General features: G+C 41.4%; 1 protein-coding gene across 1 annotated transcript in view; it reads left to right on the forward strand.

Moving 5' to 3' along the window:
• Positions 1 to 13,420, forward strand: part of FSTL4 (follistatin like 4) — a 207,465-nt gene that overhangs the window by 11,764 nt on the left and 182,281 nt on the right. Inside the window, exon 3 of the mRNA XM_059860265.1 lies at positions 3,352 to 3,385. Within this exon, the coding sequence (XP_059716248.1) occupies positions 3,352 to 3,385 (34 nt within the window). The remainder of the gene's footprint in view (positions 1 to 3,351; positions 3,386 to 13,420) is intronic.

Here is a 13,420-nt window from a genome sequence, read left to right on the forward strand (position 1 = left end):
GTATTAAAGGACAAGAGACTGAAACCATTGCAGGGTTATCTGATGGATTAGTGTGCTTGAGGCAGTTGGTATCTCTGTGGCATCTGCTTTGGTGATCCATGATCAGCATCATTTCCTATTGGGATCAGAGGCCAGTAACAAACAGGGATGGGAAATGCACAGCCACGTGAAAATCTCTTAATACTGAATTCATCCTGAGAAGTGTTCCAGGCCAGGTTGAACAGACCTAGTGGAAGGTGTCCCTGCTTATGGCAGGGGCTTTGGAACAAGATGAGCTTTATTGTTCCTCCCAACCCAAACCATTCTGTGATTCTGTACAAAACAACCCCAAAGTGCTTTTGCTGCTTGCATCCATTGCTAATGACCACAGGAAAACTTGTTTGTGGCACACTGGCTGCCAAGCACTGTTTCATGTTGTGTATTCCCTCTGTGTTGTTGTGTTTTAACTCTGCACAATGAACTGCCCAATGCTCTATGTTTGTTATGAATAAAATTTGATTTATCACTAGTGCTCTGCTCATCCATGGACCCATGACTCATCACTGATCAGAAGATATAACATAAACCAACTCTTATGCCTTGGCATTCCTTCTGTAAGAGCAGAAAAGGGCTTTGTGCAAAGCAGTTGTTAAATGGCCTCAGGTTCACACGGGTGTTGGTACAACCAATAGTGGCAAATGGCATTGGTGCAACACTGCAGCCACAGGGGAGTGAAGCAGTGTGACAGCAGCTACTGAACTCTTATTTGGTTTTGATTTTCACCCCTCCTAATCCAGGTAGAAATATTTATCATACTTGATGACTCTGGGGTGCTTGGTCTTTTGGAGATGCAGTTTTTCTTTAGCTACATGTCTGGTGAAAGGCAATCCTGAAGCAAACATACTGCATTGATTTCCACATAGTGATTAGGCACTTCAGATACAGAACAGAAGGACCTCTGTACTCAATTGACTAACATTAAAAAGTAGGAAATAGGTACTAAAAGTGAACCTCGACAAATAAAACTGTTGTATTGCACTAATGAAATGCTATTTAAAGCAGCACATGAAGAAGCTTTTTAGAAGGAATGGAAAATCCAAAACAGTTTTTTCCCTTCAAAGCAGATGATTTATGCTCTGATAAAATTAGATTTTTAGTTAAAGGAATTTGCAGTCATTAAATGGTGCCCATGAAATAAGTCTCATTTATAACCATCTGCTTTATGGCTTCTGCAGAAAAGTATTCCTCAGGCAATGCATTCAAGAACTTTGGTGTCATTTTTATCAAAATAGTTTGGTTCTCTGCTGGTAACACTATTAAAACCTCTGAAACCTCTATGTGATTTTTTTTTTTTAAGTTGAGATCAGTATCATCTTCAAGAGAAGTCTACCTGGAGGTGCTACCTTTTTGTACTGTACTTTAAGCCCTGCTGTGGCTGGCAGGCATTTTTCCATTTTTTTTGTCTACCCTCCTGAAATCTCAGTGTCATTGGAGGCTTCCCTGGGGAAGGGATGTTTTGGGGGACACACCAAGTGCTGCTGTTTTCCCAGGAACAAGAAGTGATGGCTTGCACCCTGACCTAATGTTCTCCCACTGCAGTTCTAACAAGCTTTTCTTCTGAACCCCGCATCTGTTTTCTTTTTGATAGTTTATATTCATCAGAGCTTACAATTATAGGGGGAGCAGAATAAAAGAAGGGAAACTTTGAAGACCATCCTTTGTCTTTCATGATGTCTGTGCAGACATGGAAATAACAAAAGGGCATTTTATGAAAGTGAGATGAGACTTGGATGTTTGTTTAATAGAGCCTTGATAGTCTATTTCCTTTTGATCAATATAATAGCTGTAATTAGTTTTAGTATTTCTAAGCTTTTGAACTGCAGAGAATTCAAACAGCTTGTTAGTGTGAGAGACTCTGGGGAACTTTAAAAGTATTCTTCTCTTTTGCATATATTGCATGTACACAGGCCTAATGATAGCAGCTGTAGCTGAGTTTTTTTATCCCATGCCCCACCTCTCAAACTAATATTTTGAAAAGCTCAGAGAGGTCCCTGGAGTATAACTGCCTGCACAGCTCAAAGCTCTGCTACATAAAGAGGATAAATTCTTTGAAGTCTGTATTAATACTGAATGCTATTTTATCTATTGCTCAGGATCACTGAGGTGGTATCCTGCAGGGAATAATGACAGTATTTTTATAAGCAAATATCCTTTTTTTTTTTTTTTTTTTTTATTATCCCCTTCAGCTGACTGGAAGGGTGCTAAGGAGACAACTTCCGGTATTCTGATCCTTCTCTGATGTGGTTTTGAGGAAGGCAGCTTTGGTTGTGTGAAGGAAGGAAAAGCAGCATCTGCTGCCTGCACAAGGGATGACAAAGGACAGGATAAACTGTCCCCATGTTTGGGCAGGACATGTGTGGTGTGATGTGAGGTGGCCCCTGGGCTGGAGGAGACCTCAGCTGTGGCTCTGTCCTGCCCTGGGACTTTCCAGAAGGTTCTGGGAGGGGGCAGGAGGCAGAAAGAGGCATTTCTATGGCAGTCAATGGGGACCTGCAGCATGGCAGCCTGTGGTGCCCAGAGCCTCTCTTCTCCAGGCTGAACAGCCCCACCTCTCTCAGCCTGGCTCCACTGCAGAGGCACTCCAGATGGTCTCCACAATTCCTCTAGTTCTAATACTGGCTGCAAGAAATAACTCCAATGGTGGAAATATGGACGTATTTGTAATTAACCCATAAATAGTGTTACTGTGTGGAATTAAATATTTATTCCTCTGAAGTCTCACCATTAGTATAAGGAGATAGTGCTGCCTGGGAATGCAATACCTTTAGAAACAGTGTTGTTTTAAAACAAGGTTCTATATTAGATGTGGTTATAATGATTTGCAAAAGAAATTATATGCAAAAATATTTTGTAGGTGTGCATGGATTGAAATGAGCACTCAGCTTTCAGCATGAGTAGTCCAGTGGCTTTGAAATTATTCAGATATTTGAAGAAGTCTCTGCTAAAAATATCTGTAATGATTTCTTCTTCCTCAACCCCAAATCTTTGGTGTGGTAATAATAACCCTCCTAACTGCTCTCTTTTAACATAAATAGAGGGAAAAAAAAATCAATTTTCAAGACAAATGTTGTGCTTTACAATGCAATTTATCACACAGTGATGAGTCATTTTAGGTGTTATATTTATCCATTAAATATCTGTGGACAAACTGAAATGTGTGCTTGTAATTGCTCCTCAGTTATTGTATTAAGCTTCATAGATGCTTCCCTGGGTCAGTAATTCATGTTTTTAGGGGGGTTTTGTTCATCCTGCCTTTGAACAATTCTTGCATTTAATAAAAAACACCACAAAAAATTCTCTTTTTCCTTATAGGACTCCAGAAGGTTTGAAGTTACAAGAAGAAAAGGTAGGAAAACTGGTTTTCTTTCAGTATGTGTGTTGGTGTTGAGTATTCTTGCAGTAACTTTTTAAAATAAGCATGACTTCACACACTTGAAAGGTTGTGCTGCTATGGGTTTTCCAGCAGTCTGTGCCTGGTGCTTGTCTGACAGTTCTTAGTGTTGCAAATTGCAGAATTTTTTTTTTCCCCCAAAAAACCTGCTCTTTTAGCACAGAATTTCATTATGGTGTTGGGTGTGCATGTCAAGGTTTGGGTGCTGGCAGGGCATCTAAATGGCTTTAAGCTGAAGGAAGACAATTTAAATTAGATATTAGGAAGCAGTTCTTCCCTGTGAGGGTGGTGAGGCCCTGGCACAGGTTGCCCAGAGAAGCTGTGGCTGCCCCATCCCTGGAGTGTTCGAGGCCAGGCTGGATGGGGCTTGGAGCACCCTGGTCTGGTGGAAGGTATGGCAGGGGGTTGGAGCTGGATGAATTTAAAGGTCTTTTCCATCCCAAAACATTCTATGGTAAACTCAAACCCTGGACAATTTCAGGGAGAAGAAGGTGTAGCTGAGGCTCTCCGTGCTCTGCCCAGCACAGCTCCACCCAAAGATGCTCTGAGCTCAGCTCCTGCTCCTGGGCACTCTGCTGCCCCAGAAACAATTGGCTGCTGCCAGGAGTGGCTCTTTGATGGCTCCTGGCAGCTGGGGGAGAATTGGCCATCAAAGAGCTCATTCTGGTTATCATTAGTTTTGATTTTGTTCAGCAGATGTTTTCTGGATCAGGCAGTTGCCTTCCTCATCTGTCTTGATAGAATGTGAAGCAGGTGGCACTCTCCTGTTCAATGGGTTAATGCATTCCCTGTTCCCTTCCAGCAGCTTCCTGAATTGTTTCAGGCATCCCATATGTTGGGAAGAGGTTGTAACTACCAAGGGTTTACTGCATAAGCAAAGAAGGTCAGGTCCAAGGGTAAATTGTCATTTGGGCAAATATTTTTTTGTTGTTGTTTTTGTGGTTTTTTTCTTCTGTGAGGCTGAGGCAGCAAGAGGCTGGAATTAATTAAAAATACAGCTATTGCTAAAGGTGAAATCTGTTTGGTTTAGGTGTCCAGTGCACGTGTGTGTTTGATCAAACTTCTGCCTCTGTTTGTGAAGAAATCCAGCTCTGTTGTACTTCCCTCAGTCTCAGACTGAGGAGGGCTCTTGGGTGGGTCAGGGCTGCTCTGGGATGCAGAAAACCTCTTGGTGTGGTGGGTGTGGACACATTTCAGTCACGCCCTGGCTGGAGTTTGTGGTGCAGTTCATTGTAGGCACAGAGACTGGATCCAGTCTTGTGGATGTACCTCCAGTCCTTTTTCAGATAGGAGTTCTACTTCCAAAACTTTCCTCACAGTGAAAGTGACCAACACATGTGAGAGCTTAAAGATAGCAATTCTTGAAATCAGGATTGAGTTTACAGATTGTGTGCTTGGAGAATGTTACTGCAGAGCAATAACTGGATTTGGAGATCAGTGCCTCAAGACACAAAATTTCCAGGCTAAGTGAGGCTGATTTCTCACTGCTTTCAGAGGATGGGTAGAGACTTAACTTTTATTTTGAAGGGTAAAACCATAATTTTTTTTCAGAAGTGAATTCAATGTAATGAACTTCAGTTAGAAGCTTCTTAGATCCATGGCTGGAGTGAAGGGGATGGCAGCTGAGGGAGTTAAGATGTATAGATAAATTTGGCTTATGCCCAGCAAGGCAATATGTGGATTATCAAGTCTGTCTGAAGAACTGCAAACTCCTCAAAAGTCAAGAAAATGCTAACATGGTAAATACCTCTTGATAACAAAAGCCTGTGGATTTGCAGAGCTACCTGGGGATTTTCAGCAATGTTTAAGTATCTTCCTCTCTGGAGTTATTCCTCAATAGTGCCTATAAAATAATTCAACTAAAGGCTCCTTCAGAAACCTGTTCAGTATTAAAATGTGCACAGAGCAGATATCATTTGGTGTCAGGAAAAAAATAACAGGAGGGTCAGAATGTTTATTATGCACACAAAAGGATTTCTTCTAAATCTTGTAATATGGTATGAGGTGATTTTGATGAGGCCTTTTCCCCCTAAAAATCGTAATTTTTGCAGATAATGGTTTTTACCTGAGGAAATGAGATGATTGGAAGAGATTGGGAGTTAGGGGTTTATCCTTGTTCTGTACCCTTGGTAGAAATTTTGGCTCTCTCTTAAAAAGCTGAAAAACTAAAAAATATTTCATAGAAACATCCACAAAAGTGAGAGCTCAGCAGACTTGCTCTGTATCTGCTTTTATTATCCCAGGCTTATGGATGATCCAAGATGATTAAAAAAAGAGCTTTTGGTGAAAGGAGGGGCAATCCTGGTTTAAACTTTTCAAAATTTTTCTTTATTTGGGGACGAAAGGTTTGAATCCTTTAGATTTAAAGGAGACTCTTTTCTTTCAAAGGGAGCAAAGCCTTGATTGTTGTTGAGCATGAAAACACTTTTTTCTTTTTTAGTTGTGGATGAGTGTAGTTAAACTGTGACGTTTTGGTTTCCAGAGTGTCAGGATTACATATGCTGGAGAAATTTTGAACCTGCTCCAAAGCCCATTACAGGCAATGAATGGTTTTCCTTTGACTTCCATGGCATGAGATCAGCAGTAATTACATGATCTTTTAATTGCTGTGGTATGGAGGAGAGATGCTTCCCTGACTGCAGCTGGCAGCCACCTCTCAGTGATGTTTGGAGACTGATTTTCTTCTCAATTGAAATGGAAATGGCTGCAGAACTATTTTGTTCCTGGGATGCCTAACTGGTGTGCAAATATTACCCTTTTTGACTAAAAATAATTTCTTAATTAAAAAGCCATCAATCTGAGATTTGAAGATGCAGGAATATTTTTCTAAATTCACTTGAAATTTACCTCTGAGTTGGTCACACATTTAACTCACTGTGGTGGGTCGTATTGTATTATCATCCATATTATGCCCATGCAATGGTAACCAGAATATGGGAATATGGGGTAGGGTGCCAGGTTTGGTGTTGTGTTTTGAAAACAAACCAACTCCCAACCAGCCAAAAAACCTCTAAACATGAGCTCAAGAACCCCAGCATGTGATAAACAAGCACAGGATTTGAATGCCATCCCTCTGTATTGCTCTGTTGAGCTAAAATCACAGGACAACTTAGGGCAGGCAGATCTTTTTTCACTAACTGATACTTTCCTCTTTTCTAATTTTTGTGTTAATTTTTTCATATTTTTTCCTGCCATTAGTTCAGAGGAAAGGGGAATGGAGCCAAAAGGGGAATAACCTGCACACTCCTTGTTGCTGTTCAGGGCAGTGTAATACGGCAAGAGAGCAGATGGGGAAGAGCAAAACAGGAGTAGGGAGCTGGGAAAAGCAGTAGTTTGTGCAGATCATGTGGACACAGCAGGCATTTAGTGAAAAGGATGAAGAGAGTAGAGAAAAGGGTGAGGTGTCAGAATGGTTGAGGTTGGAAGGAACCTCAAAGCCCATCCCATTTCACGCCCTGCCACAGGCAGGGACACCTTCTGCTATCCCAGGCTGCTCCAAGCCCTGTCCAGCCTGGTCCTGGACACTTCCACGGATGGGGCAGTCACTGCACCTCTGGAAAACAAGTGCCGGCATCTCACCACCCTCACAGGGGAGAATTTCTTCCTAAAATCTACATAGTCTGAAGAGAAGTCCCTGTGTAGGAAACTGGGAGACTGAGGGGTGTATGTTAGATTGGAAGAAACGGGATCAAGCTTGTAGAGAGCACCTGCAGACATTAGGCTGGACAGTGGCAGAGTTTGATTTTAAAGGTTGGTGACTTTTCCCTGTGTAATGAGTGTACATGAATGCATAATACTTACCTGTTGCTGTAAATTACACCATACAACTCATATATGTAAAAGCCACATACATTTGTGTCTATCAAATTCCCCGTGTCTGGCAGAACAGAGCCTCCAGTGGTTTCCCCAGTTATTTTAATGGCAAGGACACGGGACCTAATTCTGCAACTTCTGCAGCTAACAAATGTTCCCATTTCAGTTGGCACTGAGGGGCTGAGGGATGCTGAGTATTAGAACAAATTGTCTGCTGAGTAGAACTGTGCCCAAGCATATGTATAGTCACATTAAGCATAAAGAGTCAGGTCTTCAGTAGACAGAAATAAGCAGAGCTCTGCTGAATTAATGGACCACCTTTGCTTTTTACTAGCTGAGGATCTAACCCAAGCACTTAAAACTTTTAATTTGTTTTTATGTTGTTCACAATCATCCGTACAACAAATTAGTGTCAAAAGATGCTTTTGAAACCATTCAGCCAAGAAATGTTCAATCAAATTGCTTCTGCTCTGACCATATAATCTTATTAAATGAGATGCAACTCTAGATTTATTCAGACAGATGACATCACACCGCCATAAAGATACAAACTTTAAATCTGGTTTGAATTAAAACTTCTTTGAATTGACACTTGTCTGGAGTTTTCACAAGCTCTGTGTTGTGATGTCCTATTTGTATATATTTATAACAGATACACAATCCTCATTGTCACACTGTGATTCCTAATCACAGTGTGACAATGTGGGGCAATAGAATGTAGTACACCCGGAGCTTTCTCAAGCTGCTAGAGCTTTATTGAAAAATCTCTGCATTAATTAGCAGTGGTAGAGGATCCAGCCAACAGCTTAAGAAATATTTCATTATTCTCCACTTGACATCAATTTTTATGTCCTACATGAAAAACTGAGTCATGGTTATAAAACAGTAATGCCCTTCAGAAATTCTATTTACTTCGTCCTTTCTTTTCGCCCACTTCAAATGTTTGCCTCTCCATGGAAGATGACAGGGACTCCAAAATTGGCAGGAATGATAAGTTGCTTTCCTGAAATCCTTCAGGAGCACAAAGTGGTCAGCTATAATTACTTTTGTAGTAAATCACTTATTAATTTCCCATTATGCTGTTTTTTTTCCTATTACTGGAATCCATAATAATCTATGGTTTTTCCCTTATGTGAGTTAGTCAAAACCCACCAAAAAATCAGGAGCTGTGCTTATGTTGCTCTTTAGAAGAAACTGTTCCCCCAGGATCTGGGTTGTCTGGCTATCCCAGTCACATCCAGATGATATGAAAGTAAATATTTGTGTATATATATATGCTCTGTTCAAAGCTGGGTGTTAAGAAACACACGGGCTGAATTTCAGGACATTCCTCCAAAGTCTGAAAGACAGCTTTTACATTAAAAGTCCCTGTTTTGAATCACAAGTTGGAGTATTTTCCATTTTGTTATACTAGTTTTAACAATTACTTAGTCTTTGCTTGGAGGGTTTTTGTCCATCTCAGCTGCTTTATTTTCTTAGAAAGTTTTATTATCTCTGGCTTTGCCATTCACTGACAGCATATGCTTTGAAATCTGTCACTCAGGGAATGATGTTTGGGTCAAGATATTAATCTGATGTTTAGTGCCTGTGTTTCCAAGGTTATGAAACCACAGTTTCTCAGACTTTTTTTGTACTTCATCCCATTTGAACAGCCTAGCCCTAGATGGGAAGGGGCAAAGTTGTTTGCTCCCACACACCTATCAGCAGTGGTGTTTAATTTTAACTTGGCATATTTTGTGCTCTTAAATGGCAGGAATTAAAAGAGGGAGTAAAACCCTGTGGAGGGGGAAGAACCTCAAATACTCAACACATTAGCCAGTGTTGGGCACAGTAGTAAATTAAACAGGAATGTGAATACTCCTGGGCAGTGTTGCTGCTGCTGTTTGTATTGCCCTTGTGTGGGATGAGGAGCAGAGAATCGCAGCTTAGCCAGAGAGTTTCTGAGCAGCTCCTGAACCAAACAGGGCTGGTCCTGGTGGTCACATTGGGCTGACAAATGACTGTTCACAGAGGTGGAATAGTTCTGAAAATGTGAATGGAGTCGTGGCTTAGCCCAGCTCTGCCGTAGGCATAGCAAACCCCTTGCTGCCCAGCTCTCTGACTGGTGGAAACAGAGTGGTTTTGCAGAGTTAAGCTTTTTGCAAATGGATCCATCAGTTTGTGTAGATGAGTACTTTGGGGCAGGAGGAGGAATGAATTCTCTTCATGGCAGAATGGGCTTGACTGTTTAGTAAGTAAATATAATAGAGTGTGGTTTTGCTAGAGCAGCAGATTGATGGACCTGAAGGAGCTGAAGTGAAAACTTCCTGAGTGGCAGGAAATCAGGAAACTGTTTCCCAGCAGCAGGTCGGATCAAGCAGATTGTGGACAAGCTTAGGAAGTGGACAGCTTCAGTTCCCAGTGTGGGAAGAGGGAGAAGATGGAGACGAGCCAGAAATCTATGAGACCTTGTGAGGATTTACAGGGAGATACAAAATAACATATATGTTTTCCATACTGCTGTGCATCCTAAATAAGTATCCCCAGTGCTGAAGCTGGATGTGCCTGAAGGCATCTCTCTTTTTCCATCTGAAATCAGAACAAACTGTGCTGATTTGGCAGCTGAAAAAGCTGCTTGTGCTGTTGGCTTCAGTCAGGCCTCGACTCCACAAACTTCTCTACTTTTTCCATCTAAACTGGGAACTCTTTTGGAAGATGCTGCTTTGTCCTACAAACCTTGTTTTGGCTGCATCTTCAGCCTCTCCAAAGCACTTTTCTCCAGCTGCCCCAGAGCTGTAAAGCAGGACTAGTTTGCACTGGTCTTGTAAGATAACCTGTCTCTAAGAATAAGAGGACATATTTTTAGGCAAATGGGCTTTTCTTGACTTAAGTATCATTAGCAGCAGCCAGGATGAAATACAGTGAGATTTGAAGTCATGTTGCATTTGATTTTTTTGGTTGTTTTCAGTGGTGCACTGTTCTTTCTATGAAATACTTTTGTGTCCGGCCACATAACTCTGGTGAAATGCTGTTGTCACAGAGAACACTGCATGATGTGGAAGCCCCTCTCATATGGAGCAGACATGTGATGCTTGTACATGATATTGAAAGGTGCAAATGCACTGAAAACCCAGAGTTTTCAGACCAGCTATAACATAAACTCATTTGTAAGGGTTGGATAGAAAACTGGCAGCAGATGTTTCTGATAATGGCAATATAATGTAATATGCAAGCACTGTCAAACAAATCAGTTTATCCAGCATGTCTTAGATATGAAAAAAGTGAGTAAACTTAGGCTTTCAAACAAAATATCCAAAGTCCAGGATTGCTTCTGGCTCCAGTCAGATTTTTGAGTCATGATTTTTGAACTTGCTACTAGTCTGCTTAATATGTGGAAGAGCATGGTGCATTTTCAATTTCAGACTTAATAGGTTTCAACATGCCATTTCTTCCTGAACTGAGTTTTAACTGTAGGGCAGAGCAATTAGGTTAATATTACTGGAGCTTCAACTTACTGCTCAAATATGAGCTAAAAATAAGAGAGGAATAAGCCTCTTTGTGCTCTCTTAGTTCAGGTACTTGCTCCCAGGTGGTCATGGCCTCAGCCTGTGGAAGGTCGAGGTGCTGAGCCTGTCACTGGGTGAACCCAGCTAGGGGCTGGTTTATGGCAGGGGAGGCTCTAAGGGAGCTCTGGAGGTGACATGGGCAGTGGTGAGGCCATCAGCAATCCTTGCAGTGCTTCATGTGGGGCTGTTCTAGCCTTTCACTATATCCTGATCTAGCCAAACCCAGCAGAATGATCAAATCCCTTCCAGCCCAAACCATCCTGGTATTCTAAAGTTTATCTCATTTACAGCCCCCTGCCATGGGCAGGGACACCTTCCAGCATCCCAGGTTGCTCCAAGCCATGTTCAAGCCTTGGACACTTCCAGATATGGGACAGCCACAGCTTCTCTGGGCAGCTTGTGCCAGGGCCTCACCCTCCTCTCAGGGAAGAATTTTTTCCTAATAGGATGTGAAGAATTAGCCATTCAGGTGTTTGGGGCCACAGCCATGTCCCTGGCTGCTGTTGAAGCAAGTACTCTGCTCTAAGTGGGTGGTTTTCAGGGGGCCCCACTTTGTGTGTAAATGGTTCTTTTGGACTTTACATTTCTGAGCAAGATTTAATTTCAGTAATTAGCATGTGTCAGTATATTTTTAATAAGAACTTAGGAGCCTGTGAAATGGTCCAGTTCATGGTGTTCATGGTGCTTGGGAAAGAAAAATCTGCTCTGTATAAGGTAATGTAATTACTTTTCTAAAGGAGTTTTTATTATGCATCTAACTGCACATTTACTGTTCTTGATAGACCCAAATAAAACCAGAACAGAATGAATAAGCCATTGGGTAAATAAAAGAGGTAAAGCATTTATAAATATGTATTTAGTCAACAGAGCTGATTGGCCACTCTGCAACTGCTCCAAGGTCTCAGTAATCCAATTTTAATAGCCTTCCATAAATATTTTCTTGTTTGTTATGAGACAGGAGTTATTTATCCATGCCATACTGCTTGCTTGTGTTTGATGAGAATTTTTGAAGAGTATTAGGCAGGTTTGGTGTTTTGCATATTGCATAATGGGCACTGTGTGTTTATGAAGTAGCATGAGAGTGATCCTCGTATTTCTGTCTCCATCTCCTCCTCATTATTATCCTTGCCTCTCCCTCACAGATGGTATGTATTTTTGTCATTCTTTTTACTCTCTCAGTTTTAGTGAGGTGAAGATGTGCCTTCTTTCTCCTGAATTTCTAAGTTTTGTCTGATAAAGTGTCTCCAGTGATGTGGCAGTCATTAGGGCTGAATATCAGCCCAGATGCTTTTTCTAATTGAGTGTAAAACTATTTGACTCATTTCAGGTATCACGAAACTCATCCAGTAACATGTTTAACCAGGATGAAACTAACATATGTGGAAAATGATTCTGGACCTATAGACTTCAAAGCTGGTTCCTTGCAAAGGCATAAGTTGGATTTTGGCTTTTAAATTTGTTCAGCATAGGGGACCATAACTGTTATTAATGTATCTGTTCCTGGGGTTTGTGTGCACGATATTTGTTGCAAAGGCTGAAATCTATCTTGCACAGCCAGCAAATAATAGCATCAAATTATGCTCTAGCTTGGAAAATAAAAAAAAAAAACAAGAAAAAAGTGTTAAGTTTTCCATCTGCAGATTTGGAAATTTTTCAAAATGTCACTTCTTACAAGATTTCAATTTAGTTTCTCATTGCAGCTGCAAAGTAGGTGACAGTGGCATGCAGTGTTCCTGCCTCTAGTTGTTTTGCTGTTCCCATTGAAATTCTGTGATGTGAATTGCCTATAACAGGATCTTTTTTCTTTACTTTTCATATCTGAATGCATTAAAGAATAATTTTTCTCTCACTTACTGAAGCTAGGTTTTTTATTATCCTGGTTTTTACTTCTTCTTTACCCATAACTGTTTTTCAAAAATTATTAGTTTTCCCTAAATTATATAATAGCCATATTTAGGTTTAAACTCCTATTGCCTGTTAAATACAGAAGTTCATCAGCTGCTTTTAACAGAATCAACATTGTGGCAACCCTTATTCCCTGGGAAACAGAATCAGTGAAGCCAGAAATTGGAAGCAGCCCTGTGCAGCTTCTCTGCTTTTATCAACGTGTCCAGCTCTGTTGGCACCAATGTCAGTGAGGGCTGACCCATTGCCAGAGACATTTCCATGGGAAAACACCAGTTTGTGGAAGGAGAGGGTGGCTGTGCTTGGAGCAGATGTCCCAGCCTCTGAGGTGCCTGTGTGTGCACTCCTAGATGCTGCTGGGATTTCCCAGGTGTGCAGGAATTGGGATCCAGGCTACATCTGAACCCTGTGCAATGATGAAATAACAGTGTGACCCACAAGAGTTCTGATAAATGAGGAAGTACATTCTCCTAACTCTGTCATTGTACTTTAGGCAGTGACCCTCAGCAGCAAACAGGATGAGACCCTGAGAGGGTCTGTCAGAGAGGGGCTCAGGGTCTCACTGCTCAGCGTAGCTGGATTAGTGTGCCTGTTCCTGATGCTGCTTTTGGAATGAGCAGCTGGAGTCATAGGAAAGTTGGAGAGAAGTACAGGTTTTAACAGGCTTGTAAAACCAAGGTGGGTTTTGCCATCATGATGATGAACTGGCCAGCCAGGGCTGCAGTGT

Source organism: Haemorhous mexicanus, chromosome 15 (genome assembly GCF_027477595.1).
Source record: "Haemorhous mexicanus isolate bHaeMex1 chromosome 15, bHaeMex1.pri, whole genome shotgun sequence".
Lineage (NCBI taxonomy): Eukaryota > Metazoa > Chordata > Aves > Passeriformes > Fringillidae > Haemorhous > Haemorhous mexicanus.